The sequence below is a fragment of the Chiloscyllium punctatum genome, chromosome 1, assembly GCF_047496795.1.
Source record: "Chiloscyllium punctatum isolate Juve2018m chromosome 1, sChiPun1.3, whole genome shotgun sequence".
Taxonomy (NCBI): domain Eukaryota; kingdom Metazoa; phylum Chordata; class Chondrichthyes; order Orectolobiformes; family Hemiscylliidae; genus Chiloscyllium; species Chiloscyllium punctatum.
The window spans coordinates 50,166,091-50,189,837 of NC_092739.1; the positions used below are offsets into that span (position 1 = coordinate 50,166,091).

Sequence of the window (23,747 nt, forward strand, 5' to 3'; positions counted from 1 at the left end):
CAAAACTAGTGGGTGTAGGTTTTGGTAAGAGGGGGGAGATTTAACAGGGATCTGAGAGGCAACCTTTTCACAGAGAGGGTAGTACGTATATGAAATGAGCTGCCGGTGGAAGTGGTAGAGGCAAGTACAATTACAACAACATTAAAGGGCATTTGAACAGACACATGGATAGGAAAGCTTTAGAGGGGTATGGGTGAAATGCAGGCAAATGGGATTACTTCAGTTTAGGAAACCTAATTGGCATGGACAATTGGACTGAAGGGTCTGTTTTCTGCTGTATGACTCTGACTTAAAAAGTGATCTTGCAAACTCAGCAAATACAAAATGAAAGTAATTATTCATAACAGTTTAAATAGGAGCAAAACATGTTGTATAAAAGATTCAAGCTTTAAAAAGAAAACTCATTTCAACTGATATTTAAATCTGAAATAGAACATTCAAAACAAGTTATGCACGACAAATTTAAACAAACTATTGTTTGATTTTGATGAACATATTAATCATGTATTTTAATAGGAAAAAAAAGGAGGAAAAAGAGCACAGGCACTGCTTAAGATATTACTCAGACATTTCTGACAAGAAATATAGCTTCTTTTTTCCACAAAACACAGAATGATCACCTAAAGTGCTTGCTGACTGATTCAATTTATAAATCAAGCAATTAAGCTACTCAAGTTTATTGGTGTGGGTAAAACTATTAATCACCAAGTTAAAAAGCTAGTTTAGTAAATATCAAAAACAAGATGAACAATACTCCAAAAAGTCAGACAATATACAGAAGAACTAATCGTCCCATTCCAGAAATTTACTGTACTATACAGATTAACTTGAGTAACTGACAAGGCAATGTCAATAATTAGCTCAATTCAATATCAATGCAATGAACCTAAACGAACAGATTTTGTTCATGTGAAATATGTTAAATCTGAGATTATAAATTTGCCACAATTTATCAAACTATTTCAATATGTTCATTTCAATGAAGAATAACTAAAACTTGCCAAACAACATTAAAATTAATAAGTACAGGTGCTATAGAGATAAAATAGAAAATATGTCAAGCCCTTAGCAGATCAATCACTCAAGTGAGGGAACATCTTATATGCCTGAAAGAGATTAGCAGAACGTTGTGAGTTCAGAGGGTTCCTCCAAGATGCCTTGCGGGACCATTCAGTGTGTGGCCTCCAACACATCAGAAGCTACCAACAAGGTGATACCAGGATTTCAAGGCAGCTTTTGAAATTGTTACCTTGATGGAGTTGGCTGCCAGTGATGTCTAGGTGCATCAAGCATTGGAAACGCAGCAGAGTGTGATGTGACTAAGTGGCCATAAGAAGTCAACGTGTTGGACTCGAGCATCCCAGTGCTGCAGGTATTAAGTAAGTGGATTGCACTGCCTGAAATTGCTGTGTACAACCTAAGAAAAGGAGAGTCAGAGAGAAACAGCCCTGCGGACAAGACATAAGGTACATGCCACCAGATAGGGGGTACACAGGAAGTCAGCTGAATCTGTGGAAGAAGGCAGCCTAGAGTCAGTAGAGTCTCAGTTAAATGTATTGGGGTGAAACGGATAGTTTGTGGGATTCTTCACAAAGTGGAGGGGAAGACAGTAAAAATGGAAGTGGATAAGGAGGCAGCGGTGTCCCTGATTCCTGAATCAGAGTATCAGATGTTGAGGGCACAGTTGAAATGTGTGGCACTGGAAAAGCACAACAGGTCAGGCAGCATCCGAGGAGTAGGAGAATCAATGTTTCAGACATAAACGCTTCATCAGGAGTGCAGAAGGGGGCTGAGAGATAAATAGAAGTGGGGGTTGGGGTGGGGCTGGGAGAAGATCCTTGAGAAGGCGATAAGTGGATGCAGGTGGGGGAGGATAGTGATAGGTCAGAGTGGAGGGTGGAGCAGATAGGTGCGAAGGAAGATGGGCAGGAGGGACCGTTCAAGAGGGTGGTGCTGAGTTGGAGGGACGGAAATGGGATGAAATTCAGGGGGGGGGGGGGGGGGGAAAAGAGGGGAGATGAGGAAACTGGTGAAATTGACATTGATGCCGTGTGGTTGGAGGATCCCAAGGCAGAAGATGAGGCATTTTTCATCCAGGCATCAGGTGGCTTGGATTTAGTGATGGAGTAGGCCCAGGACTTGTATGTCATTGGCAGAGTGGGAGGGGGAGTTGAAGTGGTCGACCACAGGGTGGTAATATTGTTTGTTACGTGTGTCCAAGAATATTCTCTGAAACATTTCGTGAATTGGTGTCCTGTCTCCCCACTGTAGAAGAGATCATATCAAGAGCAACAGACACCGTAGAGGTGGTGTTGGATGTGCAGGGAATCTCTGCCGGATGTGGAAGGATCCTTTGGGGCCTTAGATGGAGGGGAGAGGAGGGGAGAGATGTGGGTGCAGGTTTTACACCTCTTGCAGTGGCAAGAGAAGGTGCCAGGAGTGGAGGTTGGGGGCATGAACCTAACGAGGGAGTAGTGGAAAGAATGATCTCTGCGGAATGCTGATAGGGTTGGGGAGGAAAATATATCTCTGGTGGTGGGGTCTTACTGTAGGTGACAGAAATGGCAGAAGATGATGTTCTGTATCTGAAAACTGGTGGAAGCTGAGGACCAGGGGGTTCTATCCTTGTTGAAGTTGGAGCGGAGGGGTTCAAGGGCCCAGGTGCGGAAAGTGGAGGAGATGCACTGGAGGGCATTGTTGAGCACGTGAGAGGGGAAATGCGGCCCTTGAAGAAGGCGGCCATCTGGGATGTTCTGGAGTGAATTTGCTCCTCCTCGGATCAGATACGGCAGAGATGGGGGATTAGTGAATAAGGGATAGAGGGTTTGTGAAGTTGATGAACTGTTCAAACTCCTCGTGGGTGCAATTCCACTCCAGAGCATCCCAGATGACCTCCTACTTCAAGGACCGAAATTCCCCCTACCAGGTCTCAACAATGCCCTCCAGCGCATCTCTTCCACTTTCCCCACTTCCACCCTTGAACCCCTCCCCTCCAACCGCAACAAGGACAGAACACCCCCAGTCCACACCTTCCACCCCACCAATTCCAGATACAACGCATCATCCTTCGCTATTTCTATAGTCAGACCCCACCGTCACAGATATATTTCCCTCCCCATACCGACTAGCATTCCGCAGAGACAATTCCCTCTACAACTTCCTCGTTAGGTCAATGCACCCCTACCAACCCACCCTCCACTCCTGACACCTTCCCTTGCCAACACAAGAGGTATAAAACCTGTGCACACATCTCCCCCCTCACCTCCATCCAAAACCCCAAAGGATCCTTCCACATCCAGCAGAGATGTTCCTACCCATCCAAACACCTCAACTACTCTGTCCGTTGTTCTTGATGTGGTCTCCTCCACATTGGGGACACAGGATGTCAACTTCAGGAAAATTTTAGGGACTATCTCTGGGCACCAAACAACCCCACCACCCTGTGGCCGACCACTTCAACTCCTCCGCCAAGGACATGCAAAGTCCTGGGCCACCTCCACAGTCAAATTCTAGCTACCCAGTGCCTGGACAAAGAACGCCTCATGTTCCCCCTTGAGACCCTCCAACCACACGGCATCAACGTTGATGTCACCAGTTTCCTCATCTCCTGTCTTCCTCCCTTATCCCAGATCCAACCCTCCAACATGGCATCACCCTCTTGAACTGTCCCACCTGTCCATCTTCCTTCCCACCTATCACCAAATTCCCCCCCCCCCGCATCCAAATATCGCTTTTTCAGCTACCTTCCCCCCCAGCCACACCCCCCTCCTATTTATCTCTCAACCTCCTCCCTCAACACATTCTTGATGAAGGGCCTGTGCCCAAAACATCGATTCTCCTGCTCCTCAGATGCTGCCTGACCTCTTGTGCTTTTCCAGCACCACACTTTGATTCTGACTCTCTAGCATCTGCAGTCCTTAGGTTCTCCGAGGATTATACTGCAGACATGCAGAGAATAAGTGGTGTCACCGAACAGCTATGTGCTGGTAAAAGTACAGTTACGGGATCAGTAAGCAAAATTGCCACTTTATGGAGCAAAAGGCAAATACCCTGGATTATTTGGATGCTCCTGATAAATACAAATATGCCTTCAAACGTATACTGGGAGAAATAAAAGGAGTGAAAATTAAATTGCAGATAAAGCCAGAGGCTCAGCGTAGGAGTATGAAGGCACATCTGATACTGTTTGAGATCCAGCCTAAAGTGGCAGTGGAATTTGAACACCTGGTGAATCTGGAAGCGTTGGCACCAGTAACCACAGGCAAATGGGCTACTCTCATTGTTCCGGTCTTAACAATGTGGCATAGTGAGTACTGTGGTGACTTTAGGATCACAGTCAACCCCATCCTGAATGCGGATCAATACCCCCTACTGCTCAGAGAACAACTATTCAGTGGACTGGGGGTGGAAAGAAATTTTCAAAAAGGGATCAATTGCAGACCTACCTACAGATGGGGTCGCAAAGGAGACTCAGCCACCACTGATGATAACGACATATAGGTGACTTTACTACTGCAAGAGCCTCCTTTAAGCGTCATGTCAGAGCTGGCTCTATTTCAGAGGGCTGTGGATCAAATATTAAGTGGGTTGCCAAGTTCCCAGTATTATCTGGATAATATTTTTATTACTGGATCCTCTGAAGAGAACCATTTGAAAAATTCAGAAGGAACCCTAAAAAGATTGTAGGAGCGCAGCCTACAAGGGAGAAATACAAGTTTTTTGAAGACTTTATAGAGTACTTGGGTCATGTAATCGATTATAAGGGACAACAAGGTGCCCAATAAAATGGAGGCTATCAAGAAGGCCACTAGGTGAGGAATGTGTGTCAACCAAGATCGTTCTTGGATCTGGTAAATTACAAGGTAAAAACAATGACTGCAAGATGCTGGAAACCAGATTCTGGATTAGTGGTGCTGGAAGAGCACAGCAGTTCAGGCAGCATCCAAGTAGCTTCAAAATTGACGTTTCGGGCAAAAGCCCTTCATCAGGAATAAAGGCAGTGAGCCTGAAGCGTGGAGAGATAAGCTAGAGGAGGGTGGGGGTGGGGAGAGAGTAGCATAGAGTACAATGGGTGAGTGGGGGAGGGGATGAAGGTGATAGGTCAAGGAGGAGAGAGTGGAGTGGATAGGTGAAAAAGGAGATAGGCAGGTAGGTCAAGTCCGGACAAGTCATGGGGACAGTACTGAGCTGGAAGTTTAGAACAAGGGTGAGGTAGGGGAAGGGGAAATGAGGAAACTGTTGAAGTCCACATTGATGCCCTGGGGTTGAAGTGTTCCGAGGCGGAAGATGAGGCGTTCTTCCTCCAGGCGTCTGGTGGTGAGGGAGCAGCAGTGAAGGAGGCCCAGGACCTCGGCAGAGTGGGAGGGGGAGTTGAAATGTTGGGCCACGGGGCGGTGTGGTTGATTGGTGCGGGTGTCCCGGAGATGTTCCCTAAAGCGCTCTGCTACAAGGCGCCCAGCCTCCCTAGTGTAGAGGAGACCGCATCGGGAGCAATGGATACAATGAATTATATTAGTGGATGTGCCAGTAAAACTTTGATGGATGTGGAAAGCTCCTTTAGGGCCTTGGATAGAGGTGAGGGAGGAGGTGCGGGCGCAGGTTTTACAGTTCCTCCGGTGGCAGGGGAAAGTGCCAGGATTGGAGGGTGGGTTGTAGGTGGGCGTGGACCTGACCAAGTAGTCACGGAGGGAACGGTCTTTGCGGAAGGCGGAAAGGGGTGGGGAGGGAAATACATCCCTGGTGGTGGGGTCTGTTTGGAGGTGGCGGAAATGTCGGCGGATGATTTGGTTTATGCGAAGGTTGGTAGGGTGGAAGGTGAGCACCAGGGGCGTTCTGTCCTTGTTACGGTTGGAGGGGTAGGGTCTGAGTGCGGAGGTGCGGGATGTAGACGAGATGCGTTGGAGGGCATCTTTAACCACGTGGGAAGGGAAATTGTGGTCTCTAAAGAAGGAGGCCATCTGGTGTGTTCTGTGGTGGAACTGGTCCTCCTGGGAGCAGATACGGCGGAGGCGGAGGACTTGGGAATATATAATGGCATTTTTGCAAGAGGAAGGGTGGGAAGAGGTGTAATCCAGGTAGGTGTGGGAGTCGGTGAGTTTGTAAAAAATGTCAGTGTCAAGTCGGTCGTCATTAATGGAGGTGGAGTGGTCCAGGAAGGGGAGGGTGGTGTCAGAGATGGTCCAGGTAAATTTAAGGTCAGGGTGGAATGTGTTGGTGAAGTTGATGAATTGCTCAACCTCCTCGCGGGAGCACGAGTTGGCGCCAATGCAGTCATCAATGCAGCGAAGGTAGAGGTGGGGAGTGGTGCTGGTGTAATTACGGAAGATCAACTGCTCTATGTAGCCAACAAAGAGACAGAATGCCCCTGGTGCTCACCTTCCACCCTACCAACCTTCACATAAACCAAATCATCCGCCGACATTTCCGCCACCTCCAAACAGACCCCACCACCAGGGATATATTTCCCTCCCCACCCCTTTCCACCTTCCGCAAAGACCGTTCCCTCCATGACTACCTGGTCATGTCCACACCCACCTACAACCCACCCTCCAATCCTGGCACTTTCCCCTGCCACCGCAGAAACTGTAAAACCTGCGCCCACACCTCCTCCCTCACCTCTATCCAAGGCCCTAAAGGAGCCTTCCACATCCAAAGTTTTATTTGCACATCCACTAATATAATTTATTGTATCCGTTGCTCCCAATGCGGTCTCCTCTACATTGGGGAGACTGGGCGCCTCCTAGCAGAGCGCTTTAAGGAACATCTCTGGAACACCCGCACCAATCAACCACACCGCCCCGTGGCCCAACATTTCAACTCCCCCTCCCACTCTGCCAAGGACATGGAGGGCCTGGGCCTCCTTCACCGCCGCTCCCTCACCACCATTTGCCTGGAGGAAGAACGCCTCATCTTCCGCCTCGGAACACTTCAACCCCAGGGCATCAATGTGGACTTCAACAGTTTCCTCATTTCCCCTTCCCCCACCTCACCCTAGTTCTAAACTTCCAGCTCAGCACTGTCCCCATGACTTGTCCGGACTTGACCTACCTGCCTATCTCCTTTTCCACCTATCCACTCCACTCTCTCCTCCTTGACCTATCACCTTCATCTCCTCCCCCACTCACCCATTGTACTCTATGCTACTTTCTCCCCACCCCCACCCTCCTCTGGTAAATTACAATGCCAATCTTGGGTGCTATATGGCAACTAGGATTCCCTGGTTGGTAAAAGGGTGGCCGTGGAAACAGATCCAGAAATGGGAGGTGGCTGACTGGAAGGTGAAGCAATCCTTAAAAAAGGTCAGAAGGGTTAATGCATTTCGATCCAAAGTTGCCACTACAGTTTGTCTGTGATGGCTCCCCTTAAGGCATTAGCGCTGTACTGTTACACATCTTACCAAATGGAGAGAAAGGCCCATTGTGCCTGCATCAAGGTCACTAATGAAACAGAGGAGAATCATGCTCAAGTTGAAAAAGAAGGATTGAGCTTCATACTCAATGTTAAGAATTTCATCCATTTCCTTTATAGCTAGCACTTCATGCTACTGACGGACCACAGACCTCTAATCTCCATTTTGGTATGTACACAGGGATACTGTCAATGCCAGCAGCATATCTGAACAGATAGGCACTGGCTCTGTCAGCCTACTCACTTGAACTCAAATACCAACAGGCAGAGAAGCATAGCATTGCAGATGTCAAGGGTGCCATTATTGGGGAATAAAAGACTGGAACCTAAAAATTATGTACTTATCCCAGGATGACAAGGTGCTGGTTTTGGGCAATCAGGTGCGGAACGCTACTTGGAACAATCTGGTTTTGAGCCGAGTGGTGGACTCAGTCCTAAGAGGGACGATCAGTCATGGAAACTGCCCAGAATTACCCCTTACCTGCCCAATTGTAGGGAGTTGTCTATACTGATGGATATTGAATGTGAGAATGAGAATTGTTAATTATTTTCCTGTTAAGAGGAAAAGTGCTGGAACAAGTGCACCAAGGATATCTTTGATGGATGAATGTAGACTTCCAGACTGAGGAGAAAGTGGGATGAGTGGATGGATAATCCCATGTAGTAGTAAGAAAGGTGCTATGGTTATTGCCCCTTCACCATGGAAACGGCCTCAAACACCATGGCAACAAATTCAAGTTGATTTTGCAGGACTGGTAAAGGCACAGATGCTACTAATGGATGCTCACTCCAAGTGGCCCAAAGTAGTGGACATGAAGTTGTATCAGCGGAAGCAACAATAAACCAACTGGATGAAATATTTGCCAGGCTTGGGAATCCCAAACAAGTCATGAGTGACAGTGGTCCAGAGTCTGAAGTACAAGTACCTGGAAAATGAGTGTCAGACTTGTGAAATTGACTCTGTGATCACCTTGCAACTAACAAGAGATTTGTCCAAACCTTGAAACATGCTTTAAAGACTTCATAAGGAGAGGGGTCTCTCTATACCAAGTTACAGTACACATAGTAAAGCTTTATTTATTAAATTGACAATAATCACCTCACTTTTAAATTCAAATTTGGTTGTAATCAACTCAGTAGTGGAGTGGGGCAAAGAGGGGATTAACTTCACCCTTCCTGATTTGATGATAGGAATTCAATTCAAAAAAGATTTAAATTGCATTTTTGATATCAGGATATTCCAAAGCCCTTTACAGCCAACCAAATACTCTTGTTCTGTAAGCACCTGATTTAGCAAAAAAGCTCAGTAAATTTTCACATAGCAAGATCCCATAAAAGCAATTAAGTAAATAAATAGACACTTTGTTTTTAGTTTTTGACTAATTGATAAATATTGGTCAAAAAAAAGGAGAGAACTTCCCAACACGAAATAGCATGCATGGTTTGTTAGATCCAACCGTCAGTGCAGACGGGTTATGTTCAATGTCTCTGGACAATCAGCAAACGTTTCATCTTCTTCCTGGCTGACTTCTTCAGTGCTGTGTAGCCTCTGGATGAAGCGCTATCATTGTGATCTGTCCGAATTTACACGATTCTGTCTGTTGTGGTGGGTGTTCTACTTCTGGTTTTGAACTGTATTGATCTGTAGATGGGGTCTATTTCAATGTGTTTGTTTGTGGAACCAGTGGATGAATACCAGGCCTTTAGGGAATGCCGAGCTTGTCTTTGTTTTGCCTGTCCCAGTATTGTAACAATTGTCCCAGTTGAATTAGTCATAGAGTCATAGAGATGTACAGCATAGAAACAGACCCTTCCGTCCAAGCCAACCAGATATCCCAACCCAATCTAGTCCCACCTGCCACCATCTGGCCCATATCCCTCCAAACCCTTCCTATTCATATACCCATCTAAATGCCTCTTAAATGCTGCAATTGTATCAGCCTCCACCACATCCTCTTGCAGCTCATTCCATACACGTACTACCCTCTGCGTGAAAAGGTTGCCCCATAGGTCTCTTTTATATCTTTCCCCTCTCACCCTAAACCTATGCCCTCTAGTTCTGGACTCCCCGACCCCAGGGAAAAGACTTTGTCTAATTATCCTATCCATGTCCCTCCTAATTTTGTAAACCTCTATAAGGTCACCCCTCAGCCTTCGACGCTCCAGAGAAAACAGCCCCAGCCTGTTCAGCCTCTCCCTTTAGCTCAAATCCTCCAACCCTGGTAATATCCTTGTAAATCTTTTCTGAACCCTTTCAAGTTTCACAACATCTTCCCGATAGGAAGGAGACCAGAATTGCATGCTATGTTCCAACAGTGGCCTAACCAATGTCCTGTACAGCCGCAACATGACCTCCCAACTCCTATATTCAATACTCTGACCAACAAAAGAAAGCATACCAAACGCCTTCTTCACTATCCTATCTACCTGTGACTCCACTTTCAAGGAGCTATGAACCTGCACTCCAAGGTCTCTTTGTTCAGCAACACTCCCTAGGACCTTAGCATTATGTGTATAAGTCCTGCTAAGATTTGCTTTCCCAAAATGCAGCACCTCGCATTTATCGGAATTAAACTCCATCTGCCACTTCTCAGCCCATTGCCCAGTTCCTGTTGTAATCTGAGGTGACCTTCTTCACTGACAACTACACCTCCAATTTTGGTGTCATCTACAAACTTACTAACTGTACCTCTTATGCTCACATCCAAATCATTTATGTATATGACAAAAAGTAGAGGACCCAGCACCAATCCTTGTGGCACTCCACTGGTCACAGGCCTCCAGTCTGAAAAACAACCCTCCACCCTCTGTCTTCTACTTTTGAGCCAGTTCTGTATCCAAATGGCTAATTCTCCCTGTATTCTATGAGATCTAACCTTGCTAATCAGTCTCCCATGGGGAACCTTGTCAAACGCCTTAAGGAAGGCCATATAGATCACACCTACTGCTCTGTCCTCATCAATCTTCTTTGTTACTTCTTCAAAACACTCAAGTTTGTGAGACATGATTTCCCACGCACAAAGCCATGTTGACTATCCCTAATCAGTCCTTGCCTTTCCAAATACATGTACATCCTGCCCCTCAGGATTCCCTCTAACAACTTGCCCACTACCAAGGTCAGGCTCACCGGTCTATAGTTCCCTGGCTTGTCTTTACTGCCCTTTTTAAACAGTGGCACCACGTTTGCCAACCTCCATTCTTCCGGCACCTCACCTGTGACTATCGATGATACAAATATCTCAGCATGAGGCCCAGCATTCACTTCTCTAGCTTCCCACAGAGTTCTTGGGTACACCTGATCAGGTTCTGGGGATTTATCCACTTTTAACCTTTTCAAGACATCCAGCACTTCCACCTCTGTAATCTAGACATTTTGAAAGATGTCACCATCTATTTCCCTACAGTCTATATCTTCCATATCCTTTTCCATAGTAAATACTGATGCAAAATATTCATTTCGTATCTCTCCCATTTTCTGTGGCTCCACACAAAGGCCACCTTGCTGATCTTTGAGGGGCCCTATTCTCTCCCTAGTTACCCTTTTGTCCTTAATATATTTGTAAAAACCCTTTGGATTCTCCTTAATTCTATTTGCCAAAGCTATCTGTCCTTCATTGTCAGTGTATATTGACATGAGGCAGGACTGGCCGTGTCTTTTTGTTGCAAGCTGATGCTTGTGTATTCTGTTGGCAGATTCCTGCCCATTTGCTGCATGGTACTTTATATATCATGTTTGTCCAACATGTTATGGGGTCTTTTGCCCTGTATAGTAGCTGGTGAAGTGTGGCTGTGGGTTTGTTATTCCCAGAGGACATAGAAGTCTTGTTGTTAGTTTGGAGATGTTTCTAATGTAGGGTAGGATGGTCAGTGTTGGGGGGCACAGTGTCTTTTTGGTATTGTTTGTTGCCAGGCATTGGCAGATGAAGCTGATAGGATACCCATTATTGGCAAAGACTTTGCATAGGTGTTACTCATTTTTTAAAAAAGGACCTACCCCACCTCAGAAACGTCTCAGAACTAAAAACGAGACTCATAGAACATAGAACATTACAGCGCAGTACAGGCCCTTCAGTCCTCAATGTTGCGCCGACCTGTCATACCAATCTGAAGCCCATCTAACCTACACTATTCCATGTATGTCCATATGCTTGTCCAATGACGACTTAAATGCACTTAAAGTTGGCAAATCTACTACCATTGCAGGCAAAGCATTCCATACCCTTACTACTCTCCGAGTAAAGAAACTACCTCTGACATCTGTCCTATGTCTATCACCCCTCAATTTAAAGCTATGCCCCCTCGTGCTCGCCGTCACCATTCTCGGAAGAAGGCTCTCCCTGTCCACCCTATCTAACCCTCTGATTATCTTATATGTCTCTATTAAGTCACATCTCAACCTTCTTCTCTCTAATGAAAACAGCCTCAAGTCCGTCAGCCTTTCCTCGTAAGACCTTCCCTCCATACCAGGCAATATCCTAGTAAATCTCCTCTGCACCCTTTCCAAAGCTTCCACATCCTTCTTATAATGTGGTGACCAAAACTGTACACAATAATCCAATTGCGGCCGCACTAGAGTTTTGTACAGCTGTAGCATTACCTCATGGTTCCGGAACTCGATAAAAGCTAAAACACTGTATGCCATCTTAACAACCCTGTCAACCTGGGTGGCAACTTTCAAGGATCTGTGTACCTGGACACTGAGATCTCTCTGCTCATCTACACTACCGAGAATCTTACCATTAGTCCAGTACTTTGCATTCCGGTTACTCCAACCAAAATAAATCATCTCACACTTGTCCACATTAAACTTCATTTGCCACCTCTCAGCTCAGCTCTGCAGTTTATCTATGTCTCTCTGTAACCTACAGTATCCTTCGTCACTATCCACAACTCCACCGACCTTAGTGTCGTCTGCAAATTTACTAACCCACCCTTCTATGCCCTTATCCAGGTCGTTTATAAAAGTGACGAACAGCAGTGGACCCAACACCGACCCTTGCGGTACACCACTAGTAACTGGACTCCAGGATGAACATTTCCCATCAACCAAAACCCTCTGTCTTCTTTCAGCAAGCCAATTACTGATCCAAACTGCTATATCTCCCACAATTCCATTCCTCCGCATTTTGTACAATACTGTGGTGAACCGTATCGAACGCTTTGCTGAAATCCATATTCACCATATCAGCCGGTTTACTCTCATCTATCTGTTTGGTCACCTTCTCAAAAGAACTCAATAAGGTTTGTGAGGCACGACCTACCCTTCACAAAACCGTGCTGACTATCCCTAATCAAATTATTCTTTTCTAGATGATTATAAATCCTCTCTCTTCTAATCTTTTCCAACACTTTACCAACAACTGAAGTAAGGCTCACTGGTCTAAAATGACCAGGATTGTCTCTACTCCCCTTCTTGGACAGGGGAACCACATTTGCTATCCTCCAGTCTCAATTGTCATTGTCTACAGGCTCTATTCCTGTAGACAATGACAATTTAAAGATCAATGCCAAAGGATTGGCAATCTCCTCCCTGGCTTCCCAGAGGATCCTAGGATAAATCCCATCCAGCCCAGGGGACCTATCTATTTTCACACTCTACAGGATTTCTAATACCTCCTCCTTGTGAACCTCAATCACACCTAGTCTTGTAGCCTGTATCTCCGTAATCTCCTCGACAGCTTTCTAGAGTGAATACGGTTGAAAAATATTCATTTAGTGCTTCCCCTATCTGCTCTGACTCCACACACAACTTCCCACTACTATCCTTGATTGACGAGAGTAAGATTATGGCCATTCTTTGATTCCTTAAATACCTATAGAAAGCCTTAGGGTTTACCCTGATCCTATCTGCCAACAACTTCTCATGCCTGCTCCTGGTTCTTCTGAGCTCTCTCGGCCTTTCCTGGCTACCTTGTAACCCTCAAGCGCCCTAACTGAGCCTTCACATCTCATCCTAACATAAGCTTTCTTCGTCCTCTTGACCAGAGATTCCACTTCCTTCGTAAACCATGGCTCCCGCGCTCTACAGCTTCTTCCCTGCCTGACAGGTACATACTAATCTAGGACACACAGTAGCTTTTCCTTGACTAAGCTCCACATTTCTAATGTGCCTATCCCCTGCAGTTTCCTTCTCCATCCTATGCTTCCTAAATCTTGCCTAATCGCATCATAATTGCCTTTCCCCCAGCTGTAACTCTTGCCCAGGGGTATACACCTATCCCTTTCTATCACTAAAGTAAACATAACAGAATTGTGATCACTATCACCAAAGCGCTCACCTACTTCCAAGTCTAACACCAGGCCGGGCTCATTACCCAGTGCCAAATCTAATGTGGCTTCGCCCCTTGTTGGCCTGTCTACATATGTCTCCTATGTCTTCTGGGAATAATGACAGCACACAAACCCACAGCCAAACTTCACCAGCAACAACAAAAGGACAAAAGAGCCCTTACCCACAACAGGCAGGACGAATGTAATATAACATACCTACACTGTACTCCTTCCAGAGTTTTGTATAGCTGCAGCATAAGTTCTGTGTCCTTATACTCCAGTCTAGATTTTCTGCTCAAATCAAGTGGGACTTGAACTCAGAACATTCTGACTTAGAGTCAAGAGTGTGATGCTAAACTACAGACAATACATGTGGTTACAACAAGACAGAGCTAAATAACTGCAAACACTTCGAAGGTTCCTAAAGGAGATTCTCACAGGTTGATCTTCTCCTGAATAGGATTAACAAGTGAAAATTTCTGGAAAAAAAAAGAGGCTAATAATAATAAGCCTATGAATAACATCTATATTCATTTGAGACACATACTTTCTTGACATTCATCTCAATTGGAATTTGAAAGCACGTTACATTTAGTCGCCTGTATACACACTGAGACTGCTACGAAGTGGGTCTACTTGACTACCCAATTACATAATTATAACCAGATATTAAGAGGTTAGGCCAAGTGGCTATGTGAGTGACTTGGACTTAACAACAGCCATATTTTAAAGCAGAGTGTGATTTAAGAGTTTTGTAATTTAATAGAGATTGCTCTTGCTCCTGCTAATTTTATAAAATACTTCATAACATAGAGCTAGAAAAGTAACATTGAATGATCCTCTATCAAGAAGCTATCACAATGCAACTTTTCCTATATCCAATATGTGAACCGATCAGAAACATTAGATGATTATTGTTCACATTTTGTAGACTTTCATCCAAATTGCTTCCTGTACATGGTCATATTTCTGAAAACTGACAGCACAAGCTTACGCGGCAAATGTCATTTGTATTTGGCACAAGCAAAGCAAGATACATTGGAGAATGTCCAAATCTTAACAATGATTTATGCAGTTAATGCAAGAAAGGTTATCCAACTCTTGCAGTCAACACACTATGCTCAGATGGAAGCTGAAGTCTCTTTCAAGGTTTTCAGCAATTAAGCAAATGAAAAACTAAATAATAATCTGTTAGAAGACAAAAAGACCTACAAATGAAAGCTGGATGGTTAGTATACAAGTCAGATTTTTAAAAAAAATTACTTACATGACAATATGTTAGCATTTTGTATAAAGGATGTAAGAGGAAAGCATTTAGAAACACATGATCTAGGAGAGTTTGCATGGCATCATAAAAGGGTTGTCACGTCTGACGAAATTTATGACACTTCTTTGATAAGGTAACAATCAGGCACATAAAGAGGAACCATTAATGTAATATTTTTGAATTTCGAAAAGGTATTTCACACAATAGCACACGTAAGCCCACTTAATAAATTAAGAGTCCATGGTGTTGGAAGCAGCATACTAACATGGATAGAGGATTGGCTAACTAATAGAAGATACAAAGTTGGTATAAACAGGACATTTTCAAAGTGGCAGTGCCACAGGGATAGTATTAGGGCTTGATTTCATTGAGTGGGAGAGCTAACTCAGTGGGGCCAATTGGCATACTTCTGCTCCTATGTCTTTCAGCCCACTGTCTAGTCTGAAAATAAAGAAAAACAAACATGAAAATGAAACTAAATTTCATCTCAAGAAGTTGAGAGTAGAGGAGTATCAATTAATTATTCTGCAAATACATATTTAGATCAAAGCAAGCCATATGTTCAAACTATGGTATACAAGTCAAAAACAAATAATAATGACACTTAATCCAAATGGTTTCAATTGTTTTGATAATAAAATTAATCATAAAGTCTTTAGTTATATGAGGGCGACTGCGGTGGGAAGCTTATCTGGTTACCAAAACATATAGGTTCAGAAATGTTGCTGATTAAATAATTCTAAATTCAGTACATTTAATAACTTAGATGATTATATGTAGAAAATAAGAAATTGTAAAGTCCAAAATTACAAGAATTGCCTGCCAGTCATGAACAGAGCACATCAATATAGTGATGAAAACTAAAACTCCTGAAAATGATTGAAAGATTAACAGCCTATAAACTATCAGTGGGAAGGGTTGGGGGGGTTTCCTAAGTAACAGTGAAAAGAGAAAGATAGATGAGGATGTTTCTGAATGAGAAAAGACAGACAAGAGCAGGTCACAGAATGACGTAAGTCTGATGAATTAATCTGCATTTATTTCAACGCATGGAGTTTTACAAGTAAAGCTGGTGAACTCAGGGCATGTATTGAAACATGAACATCATAGCTAATATGGAAACTTAGCTGAGAGAAGCACAGGACTGACAGCTCAATGTTCCAGGAAGGATAGAAAGGAGGGGGGGGGGGGGGGGGGGAATGGTGTTTTTGATAAAGGTAAGCATTACTACTGTAATTAGAAAGGATATTTCTGATGAATCGTCAGTCAAAAAATATTGGTTGAAATAAGAAAGGAATGATCACATTGATGGGACTATACTATAGGATCCCCAATTGTCAGAGAAAAATTGAGGAGCAAATATGTACAGAGATGTCAGATACACATAAGAATGATAAAGTTGTAATAGTAGGGAATTTTAATTTTCCAAACATTAACTATGAGGCGGAAAACCTGGAAAAATGGTGCACTGAGAACAACCTAGCTCTCAACACCAGCAAAACCAAGGAACTCATTATTGATTTTCGGCGGGATGTTACTCATGCCCCCCTACACATTAACAGCACAGAGGTAGAACAAGTGGAGAGAGTCAAGGTCCTGGGAGTGGTCATCCACAACAAGCCTTCTTGGACTCTCCATGTGGATGCACTGGTTACAAAGGCCCAACCTCGTCTCTTCTTCCTCAGGCAGCTGAGGAAATTTGGCATATCAGCGAATACCCTTGCTAACTTTCATAGAATGCTCTCTATGGCACACCTATCTGGATGTATCACTATCTGGTATGGCAACTGTACCATTCAAGATCAGAGATGGTTACAGAAAGTGGAGAACTCTGACAATCACAAAGGCCAACTCTCATCTGTGGAATCCATCTACCAGGCCCGCTGTCAAGGAAAAACCGCCCAGCATTCTCAAACATCCATCTCACCCTGGCAGTGTTCTGTCCTGCTTGCTATTTATCTTTTCTTACAACCTCTACCATTAGGAGAAGGTACAGAAGTCTGAACACATGCACCAGCCGGTTTTGAAACAGTTTTTATCCTACTGTTGTTAGAATACTGAATGGACTCACAAACTCTTAACATTTGCCTATACCTGTGTTTTTGTTTTTGCCACTGTTTACCTATTATTTACTATCTATGCAACTTAATTATGTGATCTGCCTGTATTGGCCACAAGACAAAGCTTTTCACTTGCCTCGGTACACATGACAATAAATTCAATTCAATTCAATTGTTAAATGTGTTCAATATGTAATACTTAAATGTTCCTACCAGAGAAGGAGTAAAACTTGACCTTCTCTAGGGAAATAAGGCAGATACAAGTGACTGAAGTATTAGCAGGGGAAAAGTTTGGACTAGTGATCACAATTCCATTAGTTTTAAAATAGTTACAGAAAAGCATAAGCCTTCCATAAAAGTTAATGTTCTTAACTGGAGTCAGGCATATTTTAATGGTATGAGGTAAAAACTTTCAAAAGTTGATTGCAGTAAACAGTTTGTAGGTAAAAAGGCAACTGACAAGTGGGAGGCTTTCAAAAGTGTGATAACAAAAGGTATTATGTTCCTGCTGAGTGAATGGTAAGGCTGATAAAATTGGGCAACAATGGATGAACAAAGATATTGAGGTTCTAGTCAAGAATAAAAAAAATTAAATACAGACAAATGAATCTCTTGAAGAATATAAAGAGTATAGTGGCATTCTTAAGGAGGACATTAGGGAGTCAAAGAAAGGAAATGAGCTAGCCTTGGCAGAAAAGGTTAAGGATTATCCAGAAAGATTCTACAAGTAAATTAAGAGCAAAAGAACAACTACATAGAGAGCAGGGCCCCTTAAAGATCAACAAAGTTATCTTTGTATTGAACCTCAGGAGATAGGAGAGATATTAAATGAATATTTTGCATTTACTGTGGAGAAAGAAATGGAGGCTAGAGAACTCTGGGAAATAAATGTTGATGTTTTGAAAACAGTTCATATTAAAAAAGAGGAAGTGCTGGAGGTTTTAGACAACAAAGGTGAATAAATCGCCAGGACCTGATCAAGTGTATCGGATGTTGTGGGAGGTAGGAAGGAAATTGCAGGGCCCCTAACAGAAATATCTGTTTGAGATTTTAGAGAAGATTTGTAGCTCAGTTTGTAAGTTTGCTCGCTGAGCTGGTAGATTTGTTCTCAGACGTTTCATCACCATGCTAGTTAACATATCAGTGAGTCTCTAGTGAAGCACTAGCGTTCTGTCCTGCTTGCTACTTATCTGTCTCGGTTTATTGTGGTAGATGATACCATTTCCAGTTCTGTTTCTGAGAGTTTGGTAAATGGGGTCCAAATCTATATGTTTGTTAATATGTCTGGTTTGAATGCCAGGCCTCTAGGATTTCCCCTGCATATCTCTGTTTAGCCTGTCCTAGGATGATGTATTGTCCCACTTGAATTGGTATCCCTCTTCATCGGTGTGTATCACATCCAGACTACTTCAGCCCCTAGGCATCATGGTGGTCCACAAACCTACCACCACATGAAACAGCTCCTGATGAATTTAAAGGACCACCACAAAATCGCCTACAAGGTCTGCAACAAACATTATGTTAGACAGTCAGGAAGCTAGCCACCAGGATACATGAGCAGTAGCTAGCCACCAAAAGATATGACCAACTATCACTGAACTCCATACACACAGACAAAGAGGGGCACCAGTTCGGCTGGGACAATACATCAAACATATGGATTTTGACCCCACTTACCAACCTCTCAGAAACAGAACCAGAAATGGTATCACCTACCATAACAAACCGAGACAGATAAATAGCAAGCAGGACAGAACACCAACCCTTCACTGGAGACTCATTGATAACGTTACCCAGCATGGTGACAAAATGTCCGAGTACAAATCTACCAGCTGAGTGAGCAAACTTACAACCAGAAATATTTGTATTATCTATAACCACGGGTGAGGTGCTAGTGGGAGGCTTATGCTGTGCCTTTAAGATGGGATGTAAGGAGAAGCTGGGAACTATAGACTGTGAGTTTGATATTAATGGTAGGTACATTGTTGGAGATGATTCTGACAGGTAAGATTTATATGTATTAAGAGAGGCGAGGAATGATTAGAGATAGTCAGCATGGTTTTGCACAAGGGAAATCGTGTCTCACAAACTTGATTGAGTTTTTTGAAGAAATAACCAAACAGATTGATGAGGGCAGAGCAGTAAACATTGTTTACTTGTACTCTATTAAAATGTTTGATAGGTTTCTGCATAACAGTAATTAGTAAAGTTAGATCGGATGGGATTCAGAGTGAACTTGCCAATTGGATATAAAATTGGCTTTACAGTAACAGACAGAGGTTGTTTCACAGACTGGAGGCGTATGACCAGTGGTGTTCCACTAGATCCACTATTGTTTGTCATTTATACAAATGATTTGGTAAAAGCATAGGAGGCATGGTTAGTAAGTTTGCAGATGAGACCAAAATTGGTGGTATAGCGGACAGTGAAGAAGGTTGTCTAAGATCACAATGAGATCTTAATCAATTGGGTCAATGGACGGTAGAGTGGCAGATGGAACTTAATTTGGATAAATGCAAGGTTTTGCATTTTGGTAAAACAAACAAGGACAGGACTTATGCAATAAATGGTGAGGTCCTGTGTAATGTCATAGAACAGAGATATCTTGGGGTTCAGGTCCATAATTCTTTGAAATTTGCATCACAGGTTGATAGGGTGGTTAAGAAGCACACTTGCCTTCACTACTCAGACCTTCTAAGTATGGAAATTGGAACATCACGTTGAGATTTCCCAAGTCATTGGTGAGGTCCCTTCTGGAACAGAGTGTGCAATTCTGGTTATCTGCTATAGGAAGGATATTATTAAACTGAAGAGGGCTCATAAAAGTGGTACTACGATGCTGTCAGGAATGGAAGGTTTAAGTTGTAAAAATAAGCCAGGACTACCTTTTTTCACCTACAACATTGGAGGTTGAGGGTTTTAGAGGTTTACAAAATCATGAGGGGCATAGATAAAGTGAATAGCAAAGGTAACTAGGCGAGAGGAGAAAGATTTAAAGAAGACTTTTTCTTTTAGCAGACAGCAGTTAGTGTGTGGAATGAATTACCAGAGGACATGGTGGATGCAGGTACAGTTACAATGTTCAAAATACATTTGAATAAGTACATGAACAGGAAAAGGTTGGAGGGATATGTGCCAAATGCAGGCAGTTTGAATTAGATTAGTTTGGGAACATGGTCGGTGTGTACTAGTCGGATTGAGAGTCTGATTCAATGCTGTATGACTGTATAGAGTGACATCAAGAGTTTTGTACAATACATTTGCATTCTGGTAATGACGTTCTTTTGAAGAGTCCTCAACAGCGCCAACTTTATCTTCTTTTTCAATTACTTGTAAAAGAATACATCAACTTTCCTGTAGCTTATGAGTTTTTTTTGTAAAACCAAGAATCTTCCATTGTGCATAGCCCACAGGCAGACAGTCCCCAAGAAGAAAACAGCGCTCGATGACTCTCTAAATAATAACCAGTGTTGAGGGTTGAAGTCGATTAATGTTTGCCTGAAACACCTATCGGAATACTGAATAAAGCAACAAGTGGCGCCCACACAGGAGACATGCTGCTGTCAGTCTGCCTGTAGAGGTTGCGAACTACTAATAACAGACAAACAGGAGAGCCCCTGTCCCTGAATGATGGACAGACATTGACAGCTGTCACAGAGCGGGTGACGGACATTCTGCGCAAGGACTGAGCACGAGCACAAACTCGCGCGCTCGCTATACCAACGGCTTTCCCTGGAACCAGGAGCGAGACGGTGTCAGTCACTCGCCCCGGACGGCCTTCGGTGGTGCGACCCGCTCCGTCCTGTCCCTCTGTCCAGCTCCAAGCAGCGCTTCCCTTCCCTTCCCTTCCCCACTCACAAGGCCCGTGATTCCGAACAGCCCAAACAACAAGCCGCTACCCAGAACCACTCCGCCGGGATCAGGCTTGGCTCGGTTCCACTACACTCACCCGATAGGTTCTGTTTTTGCCCCGCGTCCTTCTTGGGTTCTTCCTTTGCTTCATAAAAGCCCAGTGTTTCAGCCAAGTGGACACCGCGATCAAAACCCCGTCCATCACATTCACGGTTATCTCCACTTTCCGGCACCGCCGCCATCTTCTGACGGGAGGAGGAGACAAAAACACAAACACCGCCGTCATGTGACTGTCTGGAGCGGGGGCGAGCGCGCATGTGCGGACATTCTGGCCCCGCCCCATGAAACCGAATCCCAGGAAAGGAAGATACAGGAGCAGAGATGATCAGGTTTGTTAGGGTTATGCACTCCTTATCCTAATTACAGTGGTTGATCATTAGAAAGGATCCATTCAAATGGTTAGGTCATTTTCCTCTTGAAATTCCCTTTCCTATTTAGCTTCTATTTAATAGTTGTGTGTGAGTGATCTTAAACGTAATGATGTGGAGATGCGGTGTTGAATTGGGGTGGACAAAGTTGAAAATCACACAACAGCAAGTCATAGCCCAACAGGTTTATTTGAAATTACAAGCTTTCGGAGCGCTGTTCCTTCGTCAAGTAGTTGTTAAACAATAACCTGGTGTTAATGTGATTTTTGTCTTTTACACGTAAGTGAGTCGAATGGAAGTTTCTCCACTGCAGGCACCGCAGAGAAACGTATTATCAATTCAAAGTCGATCATTGATATTTAAATTTAAGTTATTTTTGGTAGGAAATTTACCTTACTGGAGTATTTACTTCAAAAACAAAATCAGAAATTGCTGAAAAACTCTGCAGGTCTGGACGGAAGAGAGTCACTGGACCCGAAATGTGAACTCTGCTTCTCTCCATTGGTGTTGACAGACCTGCTGAGTTTTGAACGATTTCTGTTCTTGTTTCTGATTTCCAGTATCCAGAGTTTTGGGGGGGTTTTTTGGAATATTTGTTTCTCGTACAGTCTAACGGCATGAAAACACACCCTTCGATCCAACGATTCCATGCCGAACCAAACTAAACTAGTCCCACCTGCATGCTGCTAGCCCAATAGTATCATTAGCCTGCATTTGAACTCTAGCTAAAGCAGCTATGTTCTCTTCACACAATCCTACCCAAGACTACTTGTAACTGGTGGAGATAATCATTGGTTTATTTATTTATTTATTCTTATTTATTCATTCGATGAATAAAGAAAATCCACATTTATAACAAATCAGATGTTTGTGGACAAAAATGTGAATAAATAAGTGCCCCAATCTAAAGAGACACCATTCATTTACTTGAAAAAAAACTGAAGCCTTTCAAGTAAACTTTACTTGGCATTCTCAAGGATTATGATGTACTACAGTTCTGTCCACAGACTCTGAAGGCTTGGAGTGCACTAACAGACACTGTGTGCATCCTCCCCCAGAGAGGACCAGGTACCCAAGGCCTAGGAGCCATCCTATGAGATCTTCCAATATGTTTGCTCAATACTTACTGTAGCAAAATATCAAAAAGTCCCAAGATGTGTAATCAGAATCATTACACTGAACGCACAGAAACATTTTTGAAACAAAGCCAACTGAAAGTTGTTGAGGGTTCCCTGCACTTAGTCCTGCGACCAGTCCTGTCCACGTATCATGTGTGTGGTTCCCAGTCAAGTAATATGTTGATTGTAAAATTCTCACCCTTTTTAAAAATATATCCATTGTCTTGACTCTTCTCCACCATGCCCCCACCACTACCACCAATATTTGTAAACTCTTCAAGCCCTGTAATCCTCTGGTTTATGCATGCTCATCTAATTCTAACCACTTCAGTATTTCCTTATTCTAATTTGTTCACCTTAACTTCACGTGCCTATGCCTGAAGCTCTAGACACCAACCCTACAGTGCTTTGTTTCTCTAACTCATACCTTCCTAAGATGCCTTTTAAAATTAATAGTAGCATCTTGCATTCTCATGTGGAAGGTAGGGACCTTCTCACCTCTGACTTCATTCAACCTGTGGCAGGAAGGGCCATTCTGTCACCAACGAGGCCCTTAAGTAGGAGCAGGTCTGTCAACATCTGTGGAGAGAAGCAGAGTTAACATTTTGGGTCCAGTGACTCTCCTGTCTTCTCTCCATAGATGCTGCCAGACCTGCAGAGTTTTTCAGCAATTTCTGTTTTTGTTTCTGAAGTAAATACTCCAATAAGGTAAGTTTCCTACCTAAAATAATTCAAATTTAAATAGCATCTAATGGACAAAATAATGTCAATAACTGGCTCATAAAGTTTGCTGATATAGTTTACTATCCAGCTGTGAACACAAATTAAACTGTTGCTTAAAGCCACAGCTATTAGCAGTATGATTGTGCAGAATGAATAGTTACAATTTCAACCAAAAGATCCTTGACCTCTTACCTAGAAGTTGTAATACTTGAACATCCAACCCAATCAGCCCTTATCTTTGTTCATCTATCTTTCAAGCAAATAGTTCCCATCACATTTACCTACCAAGGTCTCAAATCTCTCCAACTCCTTTTCATTCATTCACTGATCCACACAAGTCTTGAATATTGCTATAGTTTCTGCCATGATCAGTACCATGGAAATAAGTTCCAACACTAAATTCATAATTCTAAAGAAGTTTCCCATATCTCCTTTTAATTTAGTCTTACATCCACAGCCCCCTAACCTAATGGAAATTGTCTGCCTCTATGTGACTTGTTTTATTCTATAATTTAAAACATTATATTGCCACACAGCCTGCAGTTTTGTAACAAAAGAAAAATAGTCTCAATTTTCAAAATGTTTTTCATATTCCTATTTTCTCAAACTAGATAATATCCTA

The 23,747-nt window shown here is 43.3% G+C and overlaps 1 protein-coding gene across 3 annotated transcripts in view; it reads right to left on the bottom strand.

The window, feature by feature from the left end:
- tapt1b (transmembrane anterior posterior transformation 1b) overlaps positions 1-21,132 on the bottom strand; it is a 115,890-nt gene extending 94,758 nt beyond the window's left edge. For 2 of the 3 annotated variants that reach the window (XM_072557815.1, XM_072557632.1), the window contains exon 1: positions 20,954-21,132. In XM_072557815.1, the coding sequence (XP_072413916.1) occupies positions 20,954-21,098 (145 nt within the window). In that variant the 5' untranslated portion in view covers positions 21,099-21,132. The remainder of the gene's footprint in view (positions 1-20,953) is intronic. The other variant, XM_072557726.1, reaches the window with a different exon arrangement.
- Between the last annotated feature and the right edge of the window lie 2,615 nt (positions 21,133-23,747).